Below are 24,639 nucleotides of genomic sequence, written 5' to 3'. Positions count from 1 at the left end.
ATCAGGCATGTGACAACGGGCCCATATCATCCCTTCTCAAATGGTCAAGCTGAGAGAAAGGATGCGCTACGGAGGATAGCCGTTGGGGACTGGCAGACCCATTTAGCCCATTTCTTGTTGGCCCAACACATCGCACCAAACTCGACGACCGGGAAGAGTCCCGCCAAAATGTTGATCGGTCGTCGGCTGACGACTGCTCTGGATCACCTGCACTTAGGCCCTGTTTGCACTTGGTCACTTGCAACTGTTTATGGGGATCGGATCACGAAGAACGCATCTCGAAGCATCTGTCCGCACATAGCATTAACATGTGTCTCGAGAGTGCTACTTGTGATCACGTTAGTTTTTTTTTTAACCTCTGGGGGCAGTAAAGCGCAAAACCATGGCTAGTTTCCCCTGTAAACGAATAAGAATAATCTTCCTGTCTGCGGACTACATCAAGACGATTCTCACTGTTTCGGGCAACCCAAAAGTGGATCAACATGTATAAGTCACTTGTTTTAATTCTACTGCAGCTTGTCCGTATAATCGGAAGTCGTGGACAAAGCCGGTTAATGCTCTTAGGGCGCTGACTAAAGAGAAGATCAGCATGGAGAAAAACAGTGGCTGGCAAACTTTCAGATGAAAATACGGATTTGGACTGTTTTCACTTGGTTACTTTGTGTGATATTTGCCGATTGGAACACGAAAAACACTTGAAATGACCAAGTGCAAACAGGGCCTTAGACTCACAGGATGAGGTGCACACAAAGCAATAGGAACAGGCCTGTAACCAACAAAAGGCCCAAAGGTACATAGGCGCCATGTGGACCAGTTGAGAGGGCATGCCCCAGAGTTCGTGCCAAAGGGTGGGATGATTATGAACACTAACAAGGGGAAAGGAGTGTTATGTATTTAGTTACGGTAAATTCAATTGTGGGATTTAGGAGTGGTCCACTAGAGGGAGCTTTATGCATAGGATTCAGTGTGTGAACTACTGGATTTAGTGCTTGAGTTGTTGTTGAAATGTTATCAGAGCTTCTATTATTAAAGCTCATTTATCTCCAGATAATGCTCGTCATTTTTATATAAATGAAGTGATATAATAGTAGCCCTAAGTACGTCAATTAAAGATGTGCGTTGTTTGGTGACGTATTTTTCTGGATTTGAACACACGTCAGGTTTTAGGATGAACGCCATGTTCGTTTTTGTACATGAGGCCCCAGGAGTGCTAGTGCTCGACTACACTCCTAGGGGGTTGCTGGTGAATGCGTGCGTCACGGTGTGCGTCCAGAGGGAAAACACACACACACACACACGTATATGCATGTTTCATCAACTTTAAATCAAAATTTAAAGTAAACAATTTCATTTAACCTTTGAGCCATTCTTGGGGGACTTCTAAATGCATTCTGAACGGTGCCACTCTGCAATTGACATGATTGAGCAACCAGCAAATAGCACTTAGTGAGCCTCTGTAACAGTTTAGATGATATTTTGACTGGCAGACACTGGAAAAGGTACAGCATCCGAGAAAGAATATTCATCCTGATTGACTCTATAACATTGCATGCAACGGGTCGTAATTAATGTCATACAAATTTGAGAAGTCTCTAGATAGCAAGATGCCCAGGTTTCTTCTTTCCGCTTGACAGATTTTAATTTAATTTTATTTATTTATTTTACTCGACACTACAACCTGCTTTGGCTTGCTCATGGTTGCTGCATGTCATCAGTTCTGCTTCCTCCACCACCACCAGCCTTCTGCGGGAAGTCGACCTCAAGCACAGCGGTTCCAGTGACAATGATGAGAACCGATCACATGGAACTTTATAAGTTCGATGATTGTTCTGGCCATCCTGGTGTTCACACTTCTTATCCAGCCTCTACTGCTTTGGGTTGAGGTCATTTGCTGGAAAGAAAATGTGTTTAGCGTGATGTTTAATCCAAGTGAATGCTTCGCACAAATCTGAAGAATTTTTTCCCTCAGTGTGCTGCTGCGATATCAGACTCACCTAATGGAACCAGGACAGCTCCAGGGGTAGAAACCAAGCTCCACTGTTTCGTCTGAAACAGCCTCTAAATGTCGTTTAGCGTCTGTGCCTGACAGAGAGCGCCGCTTTCCCGTAATTGAGTCTAATTTACCTCCCTTACTTCCAAAGAACAAAAAATAAATGTAACGGCTAAACAGCTCAATGCCCTCAGGTGGGGACGGCGCGGAAATGCTGTGGCTGAAAATGAGCGCCATTGTCATTTGGCTGTTGATGGTTTTAAGATGTTCAGCCCCAGAGCTGTCTAAACAGATGAAGGGAAGCGATTCGGTGTTTGTAGTTATTGAGCGCCCAATTTCGACACAAGCACATACTTAACAAAAATGTCGTCAGCTGCGATGTAACCCTCCGGGGCAACTGTAACCGCCACAATTGTGCGTTTTTATTCACTATTACTGTGTGGACGCATCACTCTGGGGGTGTAGCATAGTTGAGTGACTATGGCCCTGTTTGCACTTGGTCATTTCAAGCGTTTTTCGTATTCCGATCAGCAAAGATCACACGAAATAACCAAGTGCAAACAGTCCAAATCCGTATTGTCATCCGATTACTCAAACCACCTCCCCGAGGTGGTTTCGACACTTCGCATAGCATAGCATATCATTCCTCACGGACGTGTGAACAGAATGCGAGCTCAGTCCACATTAAGGACCGGCTACTCCACTCACCTCTCCCGTGTACGTATTTGGTCGGCACCCCACCTCCCGGCGTCGTCGTTATAAAGTTACAAACAAGAAGGGAAAACAAATCATTTTTGTTGGACTCTTTTATTAGGATGCTAATAAATTTCATTCTGCATTAGCGTATTTTGTCAGTGGAGCAGCGGTCGCAGTTTCCCACATATGAGATTAAATGTGCGACGTTGCATCCGAAAATTTGCCAGCCACTGTTGATCCGAAAATAAAGTCGTCACCACTCTGTCCCACCAGTCGTTACTCCTCGTTCGGATCCATACGAGCTGCAGTAGAATTAAAACCAGTGACTTGATATAGTCCGCAAACAGGAAGTTCATTCTTATTGGTTTTCAGGTGAAACTAGCCGTAGTTTTGCGCTTTACTGCCCCTAGTGGTTAAAAATGCACAAATGCGATCACAAGTGGCACGCTCGAGACGCATGTTAATGCCATGTGCCAACAGATGCTTCAAGATGCGTACTTGTGATACGATCCCCCAAAACAGTTGCAAGTGGCCAAGTGCAAACAGGGCCTAAGACTTTGACTCTAGATCCTCAAAATATGGTTTTCCGTGGGCCAATCAACATACTTTGAGGAGAAGAAGGCAGAGATAAAGCCACATGATTTAGCTATGTTGGCAACAGGAAACTCTTGCTAGTTTGCAGTGGCTCTCAAAAAGAGGGCCGCCGAAGGAGGGCAGCATAAAATTGGAGAGAAGAAAAAGAAATACAAATAATAGGATAAATAATTATGGCCATGGTGTAGAAAAGTTTGGGAAGCCCTGGTATACAACATCTACGTCAGTGTGGATGTCAGGAAACAAATGCAACAAGTTGGTGTGAAACATTCTGTCCAATTTACCTGAAGTTGAGCCATCTGTGTTCTTTATCTGACGGATGTCGAATAGAGGGAAACAGTAGCCCTGGAAACAAAACTTTTTAAAATCTGCTGTGTGGTTTAGTCGTGACATTTGTGAAATACACAGCCTGGATGAATCAGCTGCTTTCTCCCATTTTCTCGCCCGTGAGACGGCCACGCTTGTAGGTGTCGGTGCACTGCTGAGGTCAACCTTGTGTTTTGGCCCGAGGCATCCTCAGGATGGGAGCATGAGCTCGACGAGTCACGGCCACGGCGAGGACTGATCTGACACCACACAGTCCCTCCCACCCGGAGGCCCACACTCTCTTCTTGCATAAGACCTTCTTCTCTCATGTTGCCCAGTTCTGTTATCTTCCTTTCTTCTTTTTCATTTTTTCATTTTTTTTACAGGTGCTCATTCGACTTATTTCAGCTTGATCTTTTTCCACCGTCATTTTGCAAATGAACCTGGATCTCTCTCCGTCTGCTCAGCCTGCCGAGAGGGGCGGGTGCTCTTTTGTGGAAGTCACGTGCAGTCACGTCTGCAGCCTCCTGTTTTCTGCTTTTCTCCTCCTCTTCCCTCCTCTGTTATCCTCCTCTCCTCAGACTTTTCTCATCTCCTCCTCCTCATACGTTTCTCCTCCTCTGCTCTCCTTTTTTCTCCTCCCCTCACACTTTTCTCCTCCCCATCCTTTCTCCTCCTCCTCGTGTTTTCTCCTCCTCTTTCTTCCTCCTCTTCTCTGCTCTTTTCCCATCCTCTCATCACACTTTTCTCCTCTCCTCCTCCTCTTTTCTCATCCTCCTCCACATGCTTTCCCCCTCTTCCCGTCTCCTCTCTTCTCTTCCTCTGCTCTTCTTCTCTGGCTGCTCCGCCTTGTTTTTCTACCCTCCCTTTCCCCTACTGTTGCTCTCTTTCCCATCTTCCTCTCCATCCAACTTTCTCGCTTCCTAACCGCCTGTCTGTCATCCATTCATCCGACCCTGCGTCCATGTCTGTCCGTCTGCTGCTCGTCTCTCGCCAGGACTCCACCTCCCCTCTGCTCTGAATTGCTCCGTCACTGCTGCTGCGTGTCTCCTGCTCTGCCATCTTGCTGCCGCCTGAGACTCGAAACAGACATGACCTCAACTTCCCTCGATGCCCCGCCCCTTTTTTCTTTCTTCTCCCTGTGACTTTCCACGTCTATGGTCGTCTCTTTTCCTCCCCCCATTTTGGCGTTCAGTGTCTGCGCAGCCTCTTTCTTGTTTTTGTCCCTCCTCTCTGTCTGTTAACCCCCCCCCCCCTCCTCCTCCCCACCACCACAACCCCTCTGTCCATGCACCTGTAGCAGCCTTCCCCTCCTTCTCCTTCTTCTCCTCTTCCTCCTCTTCCTCACTCCTCCACGCAAATCTCACACAAATGGTCTTTTGGTATACGATGCCAGTCAGGCCCAGCCTGCACTAACACACAGCGCCCCTCAGTGACAAGGTAACTTTTTTTTTTTTTTTTAAAGGAATGTATAGCACAGCCCTGCGATGATTGGTGACTTGTCCAGGGTGTCACCCTCCTTTCACCCTATGACAGCTGGGATAGGCTCTGGCAGACCCCGCAACCCTGAGTTCAGGAAGAAGTGGGTATTGCAAATGGATGGATGGATGGATGGATGGATAGCACAATGCTGCAATCATTTGAGATTGTCATTTAACAGTAAAATAATCTGAGGAGTTTCAGGTGATTTCCCTCCTCTGATCAATAATGGAATGAACCGACAAGAACATTTTCACTTTTGCCTCAGTGGCCTTTCTCAGGAATGAATGCTAGGAAATCCCTCAAGACGAGCGCCCAAAAATATTGACGTCATCCCCCGTCTTCGCTTCACTCTCCCAACCTTTTTATTTCAATAGTGACATCTACTGGGAGGACAATGTTATAACACTTTGGAGGGGGCGGGGGCGCGGGGATCCACCTGACGATGCAATGAAACAAAACAAATCAGAGCCTGGGCCAAGGTAGAAGTGATTTCCACAACAATACAGATATAATCTGGACTAATTGAAGGATTATTAATCTGTGGGAACAATTGTAGAATTGCCTGCAGAGGAAGAGAGAGAGAGGAAAAAAAACAACGTCACAAACCAAGCCGACGCTCACAAACAGAGACGTTTCCATGGAGACACACATCAGCTGAACAGAGATCACCATGAGCGGAGGAAAAGGAAGGAGCGCCACCTGCAGACACTCCCACAGAAACAGGTAATAATAATAATAATAATAATAATAATAATAATAATAATAATAATAATAATAATCAGAGCAGGCCTTCGCTGAGGCTCAGTCCCGAATAATAAAACAACAACATAAACAACATAAAATAAAATTAATGTGTGCCTTCTGCCTGTGATCACCCTAAACAGAGTTGTGTTTAAGTGATGCCAGAATGAGGATGCAATGCTGTTTTGTTTTGTTCTGTGTGGTTTCTGATGCTGTTTTAGCTTCATGTATTTTTTTGTGGTTGCTGTTTTTTGCCTTGTGTGTGCTGGTCATGGACAACTCTATGCACACAGCAGTCATTGGGACCCGAGTAGATATGTGCTATTTATTATGAGATAAATAGCAAATATACTTCTTGATTGAATTTAGGAAAACCATATGAACAACAGACAGTGAGAGTGAGGCACTCGCGCTGCTCGCTACCTTCTCGACTTCTCAGTCGATCGTGGTTCGAGGACACGCCCACCAGCACACGAAGCGGTCACTAACTTAATAAAATGAAGTGAAACATAAAAATAAACGAAATAAATAAATCTATATGAGATCTACAACAGTGTGACGCTCCTTACTGACAAATTTGTTTCTCAAAGTAAAAACAATAGACGTAAGGGGAAAAAAAAACTCGATTTACGCTTCCAACTACATTTCCCACAAGGCCAAGCGCTGCATATTGACGTGGACGTCACGCGCGGCTCCAGCTTCCGGTTAAACTGTAATGGACCCATGACACAGTTTATTCGGATGAAAGCCGTCTTCTTCAGGAGTACTGTCACGTCCAGCCAGAAGCTCCGCGACGCGGTTTCCCGTTTCCCACTACCACCGCGGTTGATAGTCTTCCGCAGAACCGGCCGCCATGGAGGCCGTCCCACGCATGCCGATGATCTGGCTGGATCTGAAGGAGGCTGGGGAGTTCCCGTTCAGCACATCCGTCAGACAGGTGAGCTGGGCGTGGGGGGAATTGAGCAACTAGGCTGAGGCTCAAAATCAACTAAACAAGGATTAGCGGCGGCGACATGACCCCGTTGTGACGCCGGTGTTAGCGAGCCTCACACCGTGCGGTTCGTCTCCGCTCTCGTCAAGGAAAATTCTCGAAGACGTCGCTTGGAAGCTAGCTTGGAGTCTCTGAGTCCCGGCAAATCCCCCCTCCCTCTTTGGACCACCGTCAATTGTTTGCTAACGTTAGCCGCTAAGCTAGCTCATAACAAGCTAGCAGCTTTGAAGTTACGGGCTAACTTGTTCATGGGGTGTAAACATTAGGACAAGTCCCGTTACTTAGTGCTCGCAGTGACAAGGCAGGCTCGTCACGGCCTGGTGTGACTGGAGAGAAATTAAAAAAACAACAACAACAACAACAACAACAATGAGCTCACTGTCACAACCAGCCAGACTTCAGCAGGTTTACAGACACGTCGCAGCACAGCACAGGGACAAGATCGCTAACAAGCTTATTTACTGATATATTTGTTTTTGTTTTTAAGGTGACGCACATTCAACAGAAAAAGTGGAAAATACCGACGTGTTTAGAAAATAATTCCTGGCTCTCCCCAACTGTCCTCATAAGAACACCCCCCTTGCACGTGAAGGGTGGAGGTGACTGTTGTTTGTGTTACTGTCAACGTGAAGTGCGTACTTTGTCACTTTTGCGTTTTGCTAATCGTGTCATTACAAAAAGTGTCTTGTTGTCATACACCCGCGTCAGAATTGGTTGATTTATTTCCTTCAAGCTCACTGTCACTGCAACAACGCACTGATTTAAGTTACATTGTACATGGTTGACAATTGATTAACGCGTGGAGGCGTGTGCGTAATCCGGGCTGCGTGGCCTCATATTTTCCTCGGTGACACACTTTACAACACCGTCTTGGGTGAATTGCACACCTTTGCCCGTTGTGTGGTATCGTGGCTCCGTCTTCAGTGATCTGGTCGAGATTATCAGAGCTGTCATTTCAGTCACAGTTCCAAACTGTCTCACTTTCACATATGCACAGCAGCGTTGATCCATAATGATCGAGTTCTATTCACTTTGGTCAGAAACAATTTAAAATGAGTTGGGTTTTTTTTTCATATCTCATTAACACAAATTCAATTCCAAGGATAATCTGTCAACCAGTCTGCGTTATTAAATATCCAATGTTGTGAACTTGTGGCTGGAACAAGTCAGAATAGCGGCCGGCTGTCGTTGGTCTCGCTTGACTCTTTGACCTTCTTGCATCCATTATTTCATTATCAGCAGAAACAAAAGTCAGTAGTTGTGGTCGCCTCCTCCTGACCTGAAATGACAAATCCTGCTGCTGATTGGATGGAATCATGCGGACTGACGCATTCTTGGCAAAACACTATGGGGATTTTCAACCTTTTTTTTTTTTTTTTTCTTCATGTGCTGTATTAACCCACTTCCTGTTGAACCCTCCTCTAGTTTATTCTGAGGAATTATGGGGAGAATCCAGACAATTACAACGAGCAGCTGAAGAAACTGGAGACTCTGCGGCAGGTGAGCGGTGCACGCAACACCCCCACATATCTGCCGCTGCAACCTACCTGTGGGTTGACTGGCGAACATTCTGTCTCTGTGTTTGGATTTTGTGAAGAGTTTATATTATCAAAGAATATAAAATAGGAACATTTGGGGGAAAGATTGATGAAAATGAAATGACAGAATCATTCATTTTCCCCATCTGAGGAAAATCATGTCGGCAGTGAGAGTGGTTTTGAGGGCCTGTGTTCAGGTTTTTTGTCAATGATTGGTGTGAGATGAGCGCTTTGTCTGCTGCTGCTGCTGCTGCTGCTGCTGCTGCCAGCTACTAGCAGGCTAACAAATGTTTCAACCCAGCCGGTGGATATTGTCTGCATTAATACTTGCTCTGTGTGTGTGTGTGTGTGTGTGTGTGTGTGTGTGTGTGTGTGTGTGTGTGTGTGTGTGCGTGTGTGCGTGTCAGAGTGCGGTTAATGTGACACGGGACTTTGAGGGCTGCAGCACACTGAGGAAGTACTTTGGCCAGCTGCACTACCTCCAGAGCCGGGTTCCCATGGGAACTGGCCAGGAGGCTGCAGTACCCATCTCCTGGTAAACACACACACTTCAGTTCTAAGCTGTTGACAAAATTGTGTCAACCTGCTCATTACTTTGTAATGTGTGTGTGTGTGTGTGTGTGTGTGTGTGTGTGTGCGCGTGTGCGTGTGCGCGCGCGCAGGACAGAGATTTTCTCCGGCAAGACGGTCTCCCACGATGACATCAGCTACGAGCAGGCCTGCATCCTCTACAACCTGGGTGAGTTTGGCCACCTTTTGATGTTGTAATGTAATTGTGGCATAACAATGATTATTATATTGTCTTAACTGTAATATAGTTGTGTGTCATAATTCAGGGTTTCAAGCTGAAGTTCAGACATTTCTGTGTTTTTCCTGTTTGTAGGCGCTCTGCACTCGATGCTGGGAGCCATGGATAACAGGGTGTCTGAAGAGGTAACACACACACACACACACACACACACACACACACACACACACACACACACACACACAGCTATCCAATATGGAAAAACTGCCCTTTTTTTTGCCTTGCAAGACCTCGGTCGCAAGGGAGAAAAAAGTACTAATAATTTGTGTCCAAGAATTTTCCCCAAAAAACCTTTACAAAGAAAGTGCAGCTCAGCACGAGGAGGCATCTGAAGTTGATGTTTTCAGCAGATAGTGTCGTGCAATCCCAGGACGTCAAGAGTTTCCGAGCTCCCAGCCAGCCACAGCCTCGGAGACGCTGCCTGTGCGGAGAAATGAGGAAGAACTGCGACTGCCCAGACGCTTCTTTCTAAAAACATTTGTTTAAAGGGCAAACTATCATAGTTTGCTGGCTAAAAATAGAGTGTACTTAACTTTTCTGACTTGAAGTAACTGGAATGCCACCAACCCGGATGTGTAGTCACTCCCGTTGGGCAGTCAAGGTTTTGTTTCCTGCTGAGCCGACTGCAGAGGTGTGAGATGAATTGATGTTTGGAAGCCTCGCACACACACAGCTTGAAAACTGTTGTGCGTTTGGGTCACGTGGGTGCTGCACTGACACGGCGTATCCACACACACGCACGCACACTCACACTCTGCCTTCTCTCTGCAGGGCATGAAGGTGTCGTGCACGCACTTCCAGTGCTCAGCCGGAGCCTTCTCCTACCTGAGAGACCACTTCAGCCACAACTTTAGTGTGGACATGAGCCATCAGATTCTCAGCCTCAATATCAACCTTATGCTGGTAAGTTAGACACACACACACACACACACAGTACATACAGAATGCTAGGCATGTGAAGGACACCTGCTGCTCCCTGCAGGGCCAGGCTCAGGAGTGTCTCCTGGAGAAGTCCATGTTGGACAACAGGAAGAGTTTCTTGGTTGCTCGCATCAGCGCCCAGGTTGGCTTCCGGCTCGTACATGTCACGAGTGTTTCTACTGTGTGTAGCGGGTCGTTAATGAGTGTGTGTGCGCGACGCTGCAGGTGGTGGATTACTACAAAGAGGCCTGCAGAGCTCTGGAGAACTCGGAGACGGCCTCCATGCTGGGAAAGATTCAGAAGGACTGGAAGAAGCTGGTCCAGATGAAGATCTACTACTTTGCAGCCGTTGCGCATGTGAGTGTGGGGAGCGGGACTTCATTTGGAAGTGTTGGCTTTTTCATTTTCTGCCTTTCTTTCTTTCTTTCTGTTTTTTCGTGTCCCATCTGGCCGCAATGACAAACAGATGTGTGTCTGAATGTCTTTATGATGGCCGACAGCTTTTATTCTCAAAGGTGAGAAGAGGGTGTGAATCACACGGGTCAGTTCAGGAACCTGTTGGGTGGTTTTATTATATTTTTATGGATGAGCGATATTCTGGCAATGACTGGACAGAGTGAGAAAGAGAGTAGAAAGGGGATGGAAGTGAGGAGTGAGAGAGAGGGATAGAGAGAGCAACTGGCAACATTATACAAGTGGTGTGTAAAGAAAAACAGATATTCATTTGCAGAGTTAATCATCCAATAATGAACTCATTCCAATAATAAACATATGAACTCGTCAAGATAAAGGATGAGATAAATACACACATACACACACACAGACACACAAAAAGATAACCTTGAATCAGTAAGACAATAAACTGTGTGTGTGTGCGTGCGCATGAGTGTACAGATGCGTGTGTGTGTGCGTGTGCGTGTGCGTGTGCGTGTGCGTGTGCATGTGTGAATGCGTGTGTGTGTGTGGAGGTGTGTGTGTGGGAGCAGCAGGCCCCCCCGCAAAGCTGGTCAGGAAGAGGGCGGAGCAGCAGGCCCCGCCGGCCAGAGGGCAGCCCCGGGCTTCCAGGGGCATCGAGCGAGACAATTGTTGTTAATATTATTGGCGTGAGTGTAGTCTGATGATGAGTCTTCGTACATTGGAAGTTGAATCTCTGCCTTGAATCGAGCCTGTTTGGTCAGGATGAATTATATCTCGAGTCATTTCTTCCAGTCGTCCAGCTGTGGCTTTACAGATGATTTTAAGACCAGTACTGACGGAAGTGACTGGTCTTTATCAGGCTTGAGCACGAGGCTGAAGAGAGGAGTGCAGTATTTAGGATCTCTCTGGCCATTCTATAAGAGGTCGCACTGATAGTTGGCCAAAGTGCCTTATAGAATTGTACTGGGAAGCCATCAGGTCCTGGGGCCTTATTCACTATTGTAGTTGTCTGTTCCTGATTTAGTTTTGCTTGCACAGTATTATGAAGAGCCCTATCTACAGAGGCTTGTGAGGGGTTAATACTGGAGGAATAGAAGTTCTTGTAAAAATCCCTGAAGCAGATTGTTGCTCTTTCTCTGCTTGACTTTAGTCTGTTCGCTACAAATCTACGAGAGTTATTATTGCATTGAAATTCTCCAGGCATAATCTTTGCATTGGGAATTTGAGTTTAGATAATTCAGTTTTTAGTTTCCATAGCTCTTCCCACACATGTTCTTCCTGTTGGATGGCATATGAAGATTCTAATGTTTGAATATTATTGACTAACTCACACTCCAAAGCTCGTTCCTTTTTTTTTTTCTTGTGGCATGAATAAGATATAATTTTGCCTCGCATTACTGCATGAAGCCTCCAGTTCATAGTCAGTGAGAAAGGCACCTTTGTGCAGATGTGGATGGAGGCAGGTGCACGGTCGCTGCCGGTGATGGAGTGGATCTGGGCATTAAAGACGTCTGTCAATAGTGAGTTGCTGGTGATGAAGTAGTGTGATTGTGAGTACGAGTGGTGGACAGGTGAGAAAAAGGTGTATTCTCTATGAGCCGGCTGATTTTACTGCCAGGGGTCTGATGAACCCTTTCAGTGTGTCTGCATTGGCTAGCGGAGGTGTTGGGTCTGTCAAGATCACCAGGGTGAAGTCTCTTCCTACTATCAGTGTTGTGTTTACATGTGAAGAGAGTGAGAAGAAGACGGCGTGATAGGGGGAGGGATCATCAACGTTTGGGCCATAGATACTGGCAATGCAGTGATCTTTATTGTCAACGTTATCTTCCATTAGAGTCACATATTATTATATTAGCGCTGTTCCTTCTAACCCTGCCGACCACCCTGCCCCCCCATCCAGCAGGTGTTTGAGGAGCAGCTGAAGAAGTACGAGCAGTTGAAGGTGTACATGGAGCAGAAAAAAAGGAAGGAAGGATCAGGGATCAGTTCTAGGCAGGAAAAACACACCTGTACTCATGTGGCACTTGTTTATGATTGGCCGCTGCATAGGCATAAATTGTGTTAATACAATGTTTAGCTGTTGTAGCGTAAGCCTGCAGAGAGAAGGGGTTGGCACAGCCACGGGGTTGACTGGCGGTGGTGGCACAGCTGAGCATTAACACAGAGTTTGTCCACTGCGGCTCTGGAGTCTTCGTCAAGGAATGAGGACTCTTCATGGATCCACAATCTCCTTTGGGAATCGGTCGTTCCCTCCAAAGTCACTTCCTCGGAGTTCCCGGCCCCCCGGCTCTTTACCAGCACCTTCTGCTGGAAGTGTTTGGATTTCACCACGGCCACGGCTGCTTCCCTCCCGGACCATGCACCCGGAGAGAGGTGATGTTCTTGACGCTTCGTAGGAAGCTTCAGGTTCCTCGTGAGGAAGTGCGTTACCGTCTCCTCCGGCTCTTCCTCCGCCTGTTGGGGGATCCCTGGAAACACCAGGTTGTCTCTCATGCTGCGTGCCTGGAGGTCTTTTGAGAGTTGGCTCATCCCCTCAGCGAGAGATTTTACCCACTCTCGCAGCTCTTTGTTTTCTGCGGCTAAGGGGACAACCTGTTGCTGGCTGAATGCAAGCGACCAATGCATCGCCTGGAATTCCTTGTGGAGAACTTCTGTAATATTTAATCTTGCAGCGAAACTGCAGAGTTCCTGTTGATGCCGATGGAGGAGTTACTGGGCGGTGAAATCGCTCCGGGACGGCTTTGCTTGGAGCTCGTCTTCCCCATCACTCTTCGCTCCAAGATGTCGGCTGTATATTTTTCAAAGTCCTCTAAGTTCTCCTCGGCCTCCGGGCTTCTTGGGAGGTATCGTTTGTTGAAAAATATCTGACTGGGAAAGTATTTAGTTATTTACTGTTGGCTGGGTGTCGACATTTCGGATTGGTTTCTTTTTAATTTGTAATTGAAAAGTTTTTGGAATGTTTGATTTTCTGAAGTGTGCACTTGTGCAGGTGCTGCAATTGAAGCTTTTCCCCCTCTGTTTGACAGCTTCACATGGGGAAACAGGCTGAGGAGCAGCAGAAGTACGGAGAGCGGGTACGAACGACAGAGTGTGATGTTGATTGGTCTGCATATTGTTCCTCCGTTGATCAGTCAGATGTTGTTGTTTTCAACAGCTGGCGTACCTGCAGAGCTCCTTGGACAAGCTCAATGAAGCCATCAAGCTGGCCAAGGTGGGAAGAATGTTGCAGCTGCCTTTGTGACACAGTTTTTTATGCCAGTGTTGTGAAAACAAAGTTGTGTATTGAGGAAAAGCCTTTGACTTTGGCTCACCAGGGGCAACCTGACAGTGTGCAGGAGGCCTTGAGATTCACCATGGATGTCATCGGGGGAAAGTGAGCCAATCCCTCGCATTGTTTTCTACTCTTTCACAGTTAACAAAACAATTTAATTTGTGTCAAACTTTTATCTGCAGGTTTAATTCAGCCAAAAAGGACAATGACTTCATCTACCACGACTCTGTTCCCTCTCTGGAGTCCCTGGCCTCAGTCAAAGGTAACAGGAAGGAGTTCATTGTGTTGAAACTAACCTGGTGGATGAACTCCGTCAGAACAGAAAAGGTGCACTCTGGTTTACGCACTTCACTCTGTGATAGCGTGAAACAAAATGCTGAGTGTGATGCCTGAGTTTAATTGGTGGCGGCGTGTTGAGGAAGCAAGCAGATTGCATGGAAGCCTCTGCCCATTCTCTGCAGCCACTTGCTGCTTCATCAGTCACAATACAGTGGCAGGAGCTCCAGTGAATACTGTTTCCTCTCCCAGGCGCCCCGCTGGTGAAGGCTCTCCCAGTTAACCCCACCGACCCCAGCGTCACCGGACCGGACCTGTTTGCCAAGCTGGTGCCCATGGCTGCTCACGAAGCCTCGTCGCTCTACAGGTTGGTGGGTGAGAGAGTGCGGTTGCGTGCAGGAGTGGGGAACGCTTGGCGAGGGGTGGCTGACTTCTCTTCTTCTCTCCCAGCGAGGAGAAAGCCAAGCTGCTCAGAGACGTCATGGTCAAGATCGACAGCAAGAACGAAACGCTGGAGTGAGTACAGCAGCGTGTCGCTACCTCTTGTAATTCCTCACCCAAAGCGATTATTCATGTTCTGTAGTGTTTATTATTGTTTAGTTCAGTGTTTGCCAGCCTTTTCTTCCAATCACGCCACATATTTGACATTATGAAGATCACACGGCACATCACCAAATAGATGTCAAGAAACATTTAATGGAAGAGAATGAAACTGCAGTCTCGATTTACTGACTCAAGGTCTTTACACACCGCGCAATAGTTGAAGAGGTGTGAAAATGTGAACATTTCGCTTGACATTTCTTTTCTGTACACACCAAGCGCCACGCGAATGTGCGCCTAAGATTAGCTCAGCGACTGAAGTTGAGGCTCTTTCTGTCCCGCCGAAGGAGAAACACTGGAGCCGACTACGCCCTCAGCTGATGATGTCCCGGTGATGGTTGCATTAAAAAAGAAAAAGGAAAAGAATAAAAGTCTTTGGCCACAGCCAATAGAACGCTGAGAGGTGTCACAGCTGTTAAATGAATTCAATTCAGATTTGACTCTGAGCTAAAGTGGCTCTGCTCCCTCCGTTTGGTTTGGAGATGGCGTTTAAGTTTGCTTGGAACCACGGCACTGTTGCACAGCTTTTCCCCGCACACCCAGGCATAATGGAATCTGCTGGCTTGGTTCCCCAGTAAAAGTGAATCAGTGGTTGGACCCCAGGAAGAATAGTTGCTGCTGAGGCGGTGACTAATGAGGATCTAAAGTGAAGAATAAAACCAGAACTCGTACTTGGGCCTTCGTCTGGGTCAGAATGTTCTTCTGGGTCCTGATTGAGTGCTCATTCTTTTTAATTATGTATCCATCTCTTATCACTGCTGCTGTCTCACTCGCAGCCTCACTCACTCTGCTGCTTAAGCAACAGCAGGTAGACACACAGGTCCATTCACTACCCGTTGCCATCGAGTGGAAGAGCATTAAATTGTTCTGCCTGTCGCTGCACGCTGCCCACATAGGCAGATGCACGAAGACGCGTCATTTGCGTTGAATAAATAATATTTAGACCAATCGGGTGGGATTGGGAGTTTTTCCCCCAGTACACCCGATGATCTCTCTCTCACGGCACGCTAATGGGCCACGGCACAGTGGTTGGGAAACACTGGTTTACTTCAGAATCTCTTAAGGTTTGCTTGTTTGTGTGCCTCCCCCTGCAGGCAGTTCATGGACTCACTGGGCCTGGAGCCAGAGTCCGTGGACAACCTGGACATGTACAGCCACATACCACCGGTGCTGATGGAGAAGTGTGCAGCGCTCAGCGTCCGACCGGACACCGTCAAGAACCTGATCCAGTCTATGCAGGGTCAGTGGCAGCAACAGTTGCACATACACGCGCGCAAGACTCATGGACGGGCCTACAGTCATTGGGGTTGGGATTAGCCAATCTGCATTGCCGTATCTACAGAACTACAGAACTACAGTTTGAAAGCTTGTGGTTTCATGGCTCCAGCACTAAAAACACATCCAGGGGTGGACTTTACTCACGCCTCCACCTCACCCCGACCTCAACCCCAACTCTAACCTCAGTCCCATTTCTAAACCCAACCCCCACCCTAATCCCAACTCCAAAGGTCCTTACACACCGGGCAAAAGGCGAAGCGATGCGAACAAGCGACGTGAAAAGCCGAATGTTTCGCCAGCGATTTTTTTTCTATCCACACCGAGCGCGACGCGAATATGCCTGTGAAATTGGCTAAGCAACTGAAGTGCGGGGCTCTTTCTGTCCCACCGAAGAAGAAACAAATGGAGTGGACTCCATCCTCAAGTGATGATGTCCTGGTGATGGTTGAATCAAAAAAGAAACAGAACAGAAGTATTTGGGTTCACCTAATATTGTTCTTGAGAGAGGTGTTGCAGCCGTTAAATTAATGACTTTCGTACGCCGACTACCTTAGTTTATAGTGGACATGTGCTTTCTGCTTATTGTATTGCTAAAATTATTATACTATATTATTATTATTATTATTATTGTTAGTTTTTTGTGTCTTGAGAGGGCGTGTTGTGTGCGTCAGGTGGATCTATAGGTCAGGTGAATACGCGGCGGCGCAGGTGGAAGATGAAGAAGAAGCGGCGGTAATAAAGCGTCTTTTGACCACGTTGTTGAAGTTCCTGTTGCCATGAAAGATGTTTTTAGTTTTCCTTTGGATGTTTTTATCGTTCAGAAAGCTTTTCCCAACAGATTTAAACCAAAGAATAAAAGATAGGAATTTTGTTTGGCGACACGGCTTACAAAAAAGTTCAACACGACCATCCAGGAGCTTAAATTTGACCCAGTGAAATTCGGCCAGTACTTCAGAATGTCCGTCGGGCATTTGGAGGAGCGCTCCGTCAACTGGCTGCGCGTTTGCAGAGGGAGAGAGCGTTGTCGACGTGTTGGCGCGACGTCATCGACCGTCCAACATCATTTCTGATTGGTCAGAAGTCCAGTATTCGCCTTCTCGCCTGCGAATAATTCCACACAGCAGCGAAAAAATATCCATTGCGTCTTCGCTCCGCGAACATTCGCTGCCGGTGTGTACGCTGCCATTGACTTCAATAGGCTTTAAAAAATAGCGTGAATCATTCGCCTTGCCAATTCACTCCCGGTGTGTAAGGAGTTGAGTTTTTCTCCAGCCACTTCCAGGTAGCTGAGTCTCACCTGTGTCCTCGACTCTGTTATTGACACAGTTGCTTTTTACAAGAACTTTTTCTCCCCAGAATATTAAATGGCTGCTTGCTGCTCTGCAGGGCTGTCCGGGGTCTTCACCGACGTAGAGTCGTCCCTGAAGGAGATTAAAGACATGCTGGAGGCTGACGAAGGCGGTGAGCAGGCCCTGCAGGAGGCCGGCGGCCCAGCTGCGCGCGCCGTGCACCAGGCCGCCCAGGCCCAGGCCCAGGCCCTGGCGGAGATCCGCAGAGACCTAGAGAAGTACGTGGAAGTCCACGAGAAGGCCAGCTTCACCAACACGGAGCTCCACCGGGCCATGAACCTGCACATCAGCAACCTGCGGCTGCTGGGGGGCCCCCTGGAAAGCCTGAAGGAGGCGCTGCCGCGGCCCCAGCTCAGTGAAGGTGAGTCGCTGAGCGGTGAAATAACCTGCGCTCCGCAGGGTCGCCGCCTCTTTCATGCCATGTGTCTGTGGTGCGTGCTCGTGCGCAGAGGAAGTGGCCGGGCTGCAGTGTGTCAAGCGAATCCTGGGAAAGGTGCAGGAGATGAGGGACCAGAGAGGCTCTCTGGAGAAGCAGCTGCGTGATCTCATCCAGCAGGACGACATCACCTCCACCCTGGTCACCACCGAGAGGGCAGACATGAAGGTGAGTGCGTCCAAAGACCTTCTCCAAACTCCCCATCAGCGCCGTCCTCCTAACCCGGCCGACCAACCCCCCCCCCCTCCCCTCTCTCATCCAGCAAGTGTTCGAGGAGCAGCTGAAGAAGTACGAGCAGTTGAAGGTGTACCTGGAGCAGAACCTGGCAGCTCAGGAGAACATCCTGAAGGCGCTGACGGAGGCCAACGTCCAGTACGCCCTCGTGCGCAAGAGCTTGAGCCAGACGGAGCAGCAGTGGAGCAGCACCGTCCAGGGCCTGGTGGGCTCGTACGAGGCCTACGAGGACCTGATCAAGAAGTCGCAGGAGGGCAAGGACTTCTACGACGACCTTGAGGCCAAGGCGTCGCGCCTCCTGGAAAGAGCCAAGAGTCTGTGTCAGGCCAGGGCGGAGGAGAGGAGGTCCGTCTTGGAAAAGTAGGTTTTGAAGTCCTAACCCCCCCACCCCCTATCCCTTATTCAAATCCGTTGTTTCCTTGTGTGTTCCCTCCTTAGAGAGACCCAGATGAAGCCCCCAGCGCGGCCCACCGCCGCTAAGCCCACCCTGAAGAACAGAGCTGCTGATGTGGACTCTGCTTGCTCCAGTCTGGAGGACCCAGAGTTGGCCCAACTCAGCGCCGCCATCCTGGCCCTGGGCGGCGACCTGCCCGAGGAGCTGCGCAGCCTCCCGCCCGACCTGACCTCCTTCCCTTCGTCCGCGCTCCGCCTGCCGGCTCCCGAGACCTTCATCCCCCCCGCCGCTCACCTCGCCGCCAGCAGTTCCCTGCCCTGGCCCGGTGCTCCCGGCGCCGGCCTTCCTCGCTTCCCCGCCAACCTGCCTCCCCCAGAGGTTCTGGCACGCATCGCTCAGTTCCCTACACCCGGGGCTGTAGGCGCACCTCTGCAGCTACCCAGAGGTCCCCTGCCCCAGATGCCAACCCAGGCACCCGTGTCCAGTTTCCAGCCTCACCCTCACCCTCCTCCCCCCGCCTCCCAGCCGGGACCCGCGGCCCCCGGTCCGGTCCGGCCCTCGACCACCACCGTCGACACCGTCCAGGCTCCCATACCCAGCTACGCTCCCACTCCGCAGCATCCCGCTCCACCCGCAGCCCCGTCTGGCTACGTGGTGCCTCCTCAGATGGGGGCCTATCCCCACTACATGCCTCAGCCCAGAGTCCCCGTTCACGTCCCGGCCCAAACCCCCGTACCCCAACCGCAGCAGCAGAAGCAGCCGCAGCAGCAGTTCCCTCTGCCTCAGGGGTACCCGCCTGGTCCGAGGGCCGTTCCCAGCCCTCAGCCCCCTGCGCTGGCCCAGCAAGGCTTCCCGCACGGCTACCTGCCCCCCCAGTACCAGCAGGTGTATCCGGCTCACGTCGCCCATCAGCATCAGCCCCAACCCCAAATGCCGCAAGGCTACCAGAGTCCGCAGGGCTACGCGGGCCAGCAGCACCCTCAGATGGTGCAGGGCTCCATGCCGAGGCCTCAGGGCCACCCGCAGATGCCCCCGGCTTCCCAGGCCGCCCCTCAGCCCTTCCTGCCCCACCCCAGCCAGATGATGCCGCCCGGCATGCCTCACCATCTGCATCCTTTGCCCCAGCACCCCCTCCCGATGCCCCCGGGCGCCCAGCAGATTCCGCCCCTCCCAAACATGCAGATGCCCGGTGGCCCCAGGGTCCAAATGCCCCCGGCGTCACAGAACTACATTCCTGCTCCCGGCCAGCCCGTTCATCCAGCCATGCACCCGTCGAGGCCCCCCCCCTCGCAACCACCAATGGCCCCCGGTCCTCAGGTCCACCTGCAGAGGAACACTTTGCCTCAGCTGCCCCCAGGCGCAGTCCCCCCGCAGCATCAAGCACATCCAGGACAGCACCCTCTGCCCGCCATTCCCCAGCAGCCCTTACGGATGCCCGGCCAGCCCCAGGGGCCGGCGCCCGCTCTGCCCAGTGGGATGTGCTACCCCGGGGGGGCTCCAGCGATGCCCCAACAGCCTCTGGCACCGCAGCCCGCACCGAGCCAAGCGCCTCGGGCTGCTGTTCCGCACGCAAAGCCTCCCACCATGTACCCTCTGGCCCAAGGCGCCGTGGCACCGGCCAGCGCCCCCCAGCAGCCCGCCGCCATGGGCCCGCACTGTCCCCCGACCCAGCACATGATGCAGCCTTCACCCGGGGGTCCGCCGCCCAGCAGCGTCCCTCCTTCGCCTTCCCCCTCCCCCGCACCCTCCCCGGGTCCCAGCTCTCTGAGCGTGCACCCCCAGCAGAGACCCCCGCAGGTCCCTACCCCCGGGAGCCCGGCGCCGCCCACTCTTCAGTCTCCGACCGCCGCCTCCTCCGCCTCCGCGTCGCCGTTCCAGCGGCAGAACTCGAGCACGGACGACTTGCTCTCCTCCAGCCCCGAGAGCCAACCGGGAAGCACCAAGGCGCCCACCAACGTCCTGCAGCCCACCAAAGCCGACCCCCAGGACGGGGAGCGACGAAGGAAGAACAGCCAGGGAGTTCTCCTGATCCAGGGCGACCCGTACCGAGCTCCGGAGCTCGTGGCCCGTCTTCACGGCGACCTGGAGCGCTACCGAGGCCGGGTGGACGCCCTGGAGCGGCCGGTGGACAGCGAGGGCGGCCTGTCGGTGCTGGACGCCCGCTGGAAGGAGCTGCAGGAGCAGCAGGAGAAGGACGCCCGGCAGCTCTCCATCGCCATCGCCCGCTGCTACACCATGAAGAACCGGCACCAGGACGTCATGCCGTACGACGTGAACCGCGTGGTGCTGCAGTCGGGCAAGGACGACTACATCAACGCCAGCTTCGTGGAGGAGCTGTCGCCCTACTGCCCCCGTCTCATCGCCACCCAGGCGCCGCTGACCGGCACGGCGGCGGACTTCTGGCTCATGGTGTACGAGCAGAAGGTGTCGCTCGTCGTCATGCTGGTCTCGGAGCAGGAGGTGGAGAAGGTACGGTGCTCGGCGTCGCCGCCTTTTAACAGAACCGGTTCAATTTTGCCATTTTGTCCCCATGGCGTCTTCTTTGTTTTTTTTTTTGGTTTTCTTTCCCCCCCTTTGTCCGGTCTGGCCATAATGACAAGCAGAAGTGTCTCTGAATGTCTATGATGCCTGACAGATTTTATTCTCAGAGGTAGATCTTGAGAGTGTGAGCCACATGGGTGGTTTCAGGAGCTACCTCTTGAGTGGTTTTATTATAATATCATTGGTGACATTCTGGCCATGACCGGACTGAGGGAGGGATAGTTGGGGGGGTGAGAAGAAAGTAGAGAGGGGAAATGAGTGTGGGGTGGGGGGAGAGGTGATGAGAGGGATAGAGAGAGAGGAGTAGAGGAGGCAACTGGCAACAATGTACAATTATTGTGTTAAAAGAGAACAAAACAGATCGTAAATTTGCATAGCTAATTGTCAGATAGTGGGCTTATTCAAATGATAACCTGATTAATCTAAGGAGAGAAAGAAAGAGAAAAAAAATAAAAAATAAATATATGTATATGTATATATATACACACACACATACCTGCACATTTACCCATGTTCATATGCACATAGATGCATATATACCCATATAAACATACATGCGAGTACATACAATGATAATAATAATAGCGATGATAATAATAACGTTAATAGTAATAATAATAATAATGATGATAATAATAATAATAATAATAATAATAATAATAATAATAATAATAATAATATTGGCGTCTTCTGATTTGACCTCAGGGAAAAGTCGTGCGCTACTTCCCAACCGAGCGCGGCCAGCAGCTCTCTCAGGGACCAATCACCATCGGCCTGACCACGCAGAAAGCCACGCCCACGCACGTGGAGCGCATGATCAGCCTGCAGTACCGCGACCAGAGCCTGAAGCGCACCGTGGTCCATCTGCAGTTCACCTCCTGGCCGGAGCTGTGAGTCTCCTCCGTCCGCGCTTCTCCTGCGCTGACGTCCTTCTCACCTGCTGTCTTGTGTCTCGCCTCAGTGGGCTTCCTGACAGCAAGAGCAACCTGCTGCGCTTCATCCAGGACGTCCACGGACACTACCTCCACCAGAGGCCTCTGCACACGCCCGTCGTGGTGCACTGCAGGTGAGTCACAGCTGCAGGAGTCGGGCTTGGTGTGTGATGAGCGTAGAAAACGATCCCTAATCTTCCTGTGCCTCTCAGCTCTGGCGTGGGACGGACTGGCGCCTTCTGTCTGTTGTACGCTGCACTGCAGGAGCTGGAGGCTGGAAACGGGATCCCGGACCTCCCCCTGCTGGTGAAGAAGATGAGGCAGCAGAGGAAGAATATGCTGCAGGAGAAGGTGAGACGCCTGAGTCGGGATGGCACATGTATTTCAAACCTGACCGAACACCGTGTTGATTTGAAATGAATTTCCTGCTCCGCCTCTCCAGCTCCACCTGAAGTTTTGCTATGAGGCCGTTTTGAAGCACGCCGAGCAGGTCCTCCAGCGACACGGCATCACGACTGCCACCTGCAGCAAGAACACCAACTCTGCAGCCGCAAAGGTTTGACCCGCTCCAAATCTCCTCGGGCTGCGGCGGGTTTCTGGGTTTGTGTTCAAGGTGGATTCACACCACAGGTCCGGAAGCCTCATTCAGATTGGTTGTTTCCAAGACCTCCGTGACTCGGCGCGTGTAAAACAAGGCTTCCTATTGGCTTGTGTAAAACGAGGCTTCCTATTGGCTCGTGTAAAATGAGGCTTCCTATTGGCTCGTGTAAAACGAGGCTTCCTATTGGCTCGTGTATGACGAGGCTTCCTATTGGCTCATGGGGGGATCGCGCTGAATTATCGTTGATGGAAGTTTTTTGGTATGTTTTTGCCTATAGGTGTCACTGTGGAGTCGTTAACTTTTTCCGTTTTGCATTTTATCGCCCGTCCTGACCTGCTGGTCAAATTTTGTGTGTTTTCAAACCGTCGGAAAAAAATAAACAACAACAGGAAGCCTTACAAATACATTTGGGCCCCCCAAAAACTGCCCATTTGAAGCGTGTGGTATAAATCCAGCTGGGGACTCACAGGAGGGCCAGAGGAATGTTTCTCCTCAGGCTGTTGATGTTCTGATGAGAGATTCACTGCCACCATTTGGATGTTTAACTCAGAGTTCTTTATGTTTTGCATGCCTGTTTTTTGTGAAGGAATTCTACGAGTCCTGGTCAGATGAGGTATCTTTTTCATTTCAGTAGCTAGAGGGCGCTGTCTTCTGGCATTTTTTTTTTTTTTTTTTTTTTTTTTAGCTCCCCTGATCGTTTCCCTCCCCCCCCTCTCTCCGCTCCTCAGCCTTACTCTCGCCAGGAGTCCCAGCAGGACATCGTCCTGGGCGGCGACATGCCCATCAGCTCCATCCAGGCCACCATCGCCAAGCTCAGCATCCGGCCCCCCAGCGCCACCGACCCCGGCGCGGAGCCGGCCTTCGGCGGCGAGGAGCCGGCCTTCACCGACCCCGCCCCGCTGGGGGAGGTCCAGTCGGCGCAGCAGCCTCCAGAGGCGCCACCCCCTCTTTCCCTCAGCCCGCCTCTCGCCTCGCCGACTGACTGCGCGCCGCCGCCACCGCCACCCAACGGCCTGGACGCCGCCTCCCCCGGCAACGCGTCCCCCTCGGCCACTCCCGGCGCCAGCCCGCCGCCCGCGCTCTCGTCGCTGGAGCTGCTGGCCTCCCTGACGCCTGAGGCCTTCTCCATGGAGGGGGGCGGCGGCGGCAAGGGGAAACAGCGCGTGACCAAGCAGAGCTTCCTGCAGGCGGGCGAGGGCCAGGGTCTCCAGGGCAGCCGGGCCGAGGAGGGCGACGACCCGCTCTGCAGCCTGGACCCCCTGTGGACCCTCAACAAGCACTAAAGACATCGTGCCTTTCCTCCCATTCTGACCACCAGGGGTGGCCGAGGCCTTGTGGTCCACTCCAATCCTGCTTCTTTTGTTTTAGGCAGTGGGCCGGATCATGTGACACTCTTGTGTTGGGTTGTGTGGGTCTGTTAGCATCATTGGCTTCTGGGACCAGATTTCTCTTCTCCTATGCACTTCACGTCTTGTTTTGGGTTTTTTTTTCATCGCTCTGTGCTGCAAAACAAAATGTCCCTGACCGGCACTTCACCCTCGCTCACAGGAGATCATCACAGCATTGGCAGCCTCGCCGTTGCCTTAGATCCTTCAATTCATTGTAAATGGAATCTTCACCCCCGGAAATCAAGGCTGTTTTTTTCCCTGCTTTAGGAGCGCCTGGGTTTCATGTGTAAAAAAATGTCTGTAAAACCTGTAATGCAAAATTATGTAATAGATCTTTTTTTTCCTGTACAAGCTTTCAGAATGTGTATGAATGCATGAGTGTCCCTCGAATGTGTAAATAGTGATGTCACAATAAAAGACAGGAGAACTGAAACTCGAGAAACTGTTTGTCACAAACAAACTTTACAACATGTTTGACAACACTGTCCTGCTGTCAGATGGGGTTGGGGTAATGTTAGGGTTGGTAATGGGGTTAGGGGTGGAGTCGGGGTTAGGGGTGGAGTCAGGGTTACGGTTGTGAGTTAGTGTTGGGGCTGGGGTTAGAGTTGAAGTTGAGGTTAGAGTTAGGGTTAAGCTTAGGTCAGAGTTGGGTTTGGAGTTAGCGGCCCCACCCTGATTTTCAGACACGTTGAGATTTTCTTCTCTTTCACCCTGTTTTGTGCTTAACTATCATAAAGCGGTTATTCTTGGGATTTTCGGCCTCATTTAAGCCGTATGACCCCTGAAAAAAAAATATCTTTGTCATGCAGCGCTTTGAGACGCCTTTGGTTGTGATTTAGCGCTGTACAAATAAAG

At 50.5% G+C, this 24,639-nt stretch overlaps 1 protein-coding gene across 2 annotated transcripts; it reads left to right on the top strand.

The window, feature by feature from the left end:
• The first annotated feature begins 6,374 nt into the window (after positions 1 to 6,374).
• Positions 6,375 to 24,218, top strand: ptpn23a (protein tyrosine phosphatase, non-receptor type 23, a). Of its 2 annotated transcripts, XM_076029313.1 has the most exons (25): positions 6,375 to 6,746; positions 8,226 to 8,300; positions 8,746 to 8,873; positions 9,001 to 9,077; positions 9,222 to 9,271; positions 9,918 to 10,049; positions 10,129 to 10,209; positions 10,293 to 10,424; positions 13,511 to 13,558; positions 13,639 to 13,695; positions 13,799 to 13,857; positions 13,938 to 14,017; positions 14,284 to 14,398; positions 14,482 to 14,547; positions 15,726 to 15,871; positions 17,296 to 17,619; positions 17,708 to 17,862; positions 17,957 to 18,288; positions 18,367 to 20,791; positions 21,569 to 21,753; positions 21,825 to 21,929; positions 22,008 to 22,146; positions 22,238 to 22,351; positions 22,983 to 23,009; positions 23,125 to 24,218. In XM_076029313.1, exons 1-25 carry the CDS (start codon positions 6,663 to 6,665, stop codon positions 23,677 to 23,679), a joined length of 5,691 nt encoding a protein of 1,896 aa, XP_075885428.1. In that variant the 5' UTR covers positions 6,375 to 6,662; the 3' UTR covers positions 23,680 to 24,218. The 2 variants fall into 2 exon arrangements, with proteins under 2 accessions (XP_075885428.1, XP_075885437.1); XM_076029322.1 differs by lacking the exon at positions 22,983 to 23,009 and having other exon boundaries at positions 6,378 to 6,746.
• Positions 24,219 to 24,639: the final 421 nt, after the last annotated feature.

This window comes from Nelusetta ayraudi, unplaced genomic scaffold (genome assembly GCF_046127955.1).
Source record: "Nelusetta ayraudi isolate G7.1 ecotype Tasmania unplaced genomic scaffold, CSIRO-AGI_Nayr_v1 ptg000003l, whole genome shotgun sequence".
Taxonomy (NCBI): Eukaryota; Metazoa; Chordata; class Actinopteri; order Tetraodontiformes; family Monacanthidae; genus Nelusetta; species Nelusetta ayraudi.
The sequence above is the reverse complement of the archived record's forward strand: the minus strand, read 5'-3'. Positions and strand labels throughout refer to the sequence as shown.

Bases quoted from the DNA above. Each gene is read 5' to 3' on its own strand.
- ptpn23a (XM_076029313.1), top strand. From the start codon at position 6,663: ATGGAGGCCGTCCCACGCATGCCGATGATCTGGCTGGATCTGAAGGAG. The intron at 13,559-13,638 runs GTACGAACGACA...TGTTTTCAACAG, and splicing joins AGCAGAAGTACGGAGAGCGG to CTGGCGTACCTGCAGAGCTC. The intron at 14,548-15,725 runs GTGAGTACAGCA...CTCCCCCTGCAG, and splicing joins AGCAAGAACGAAACGCTGGA to GCAGTTCATGGACTCACTGG.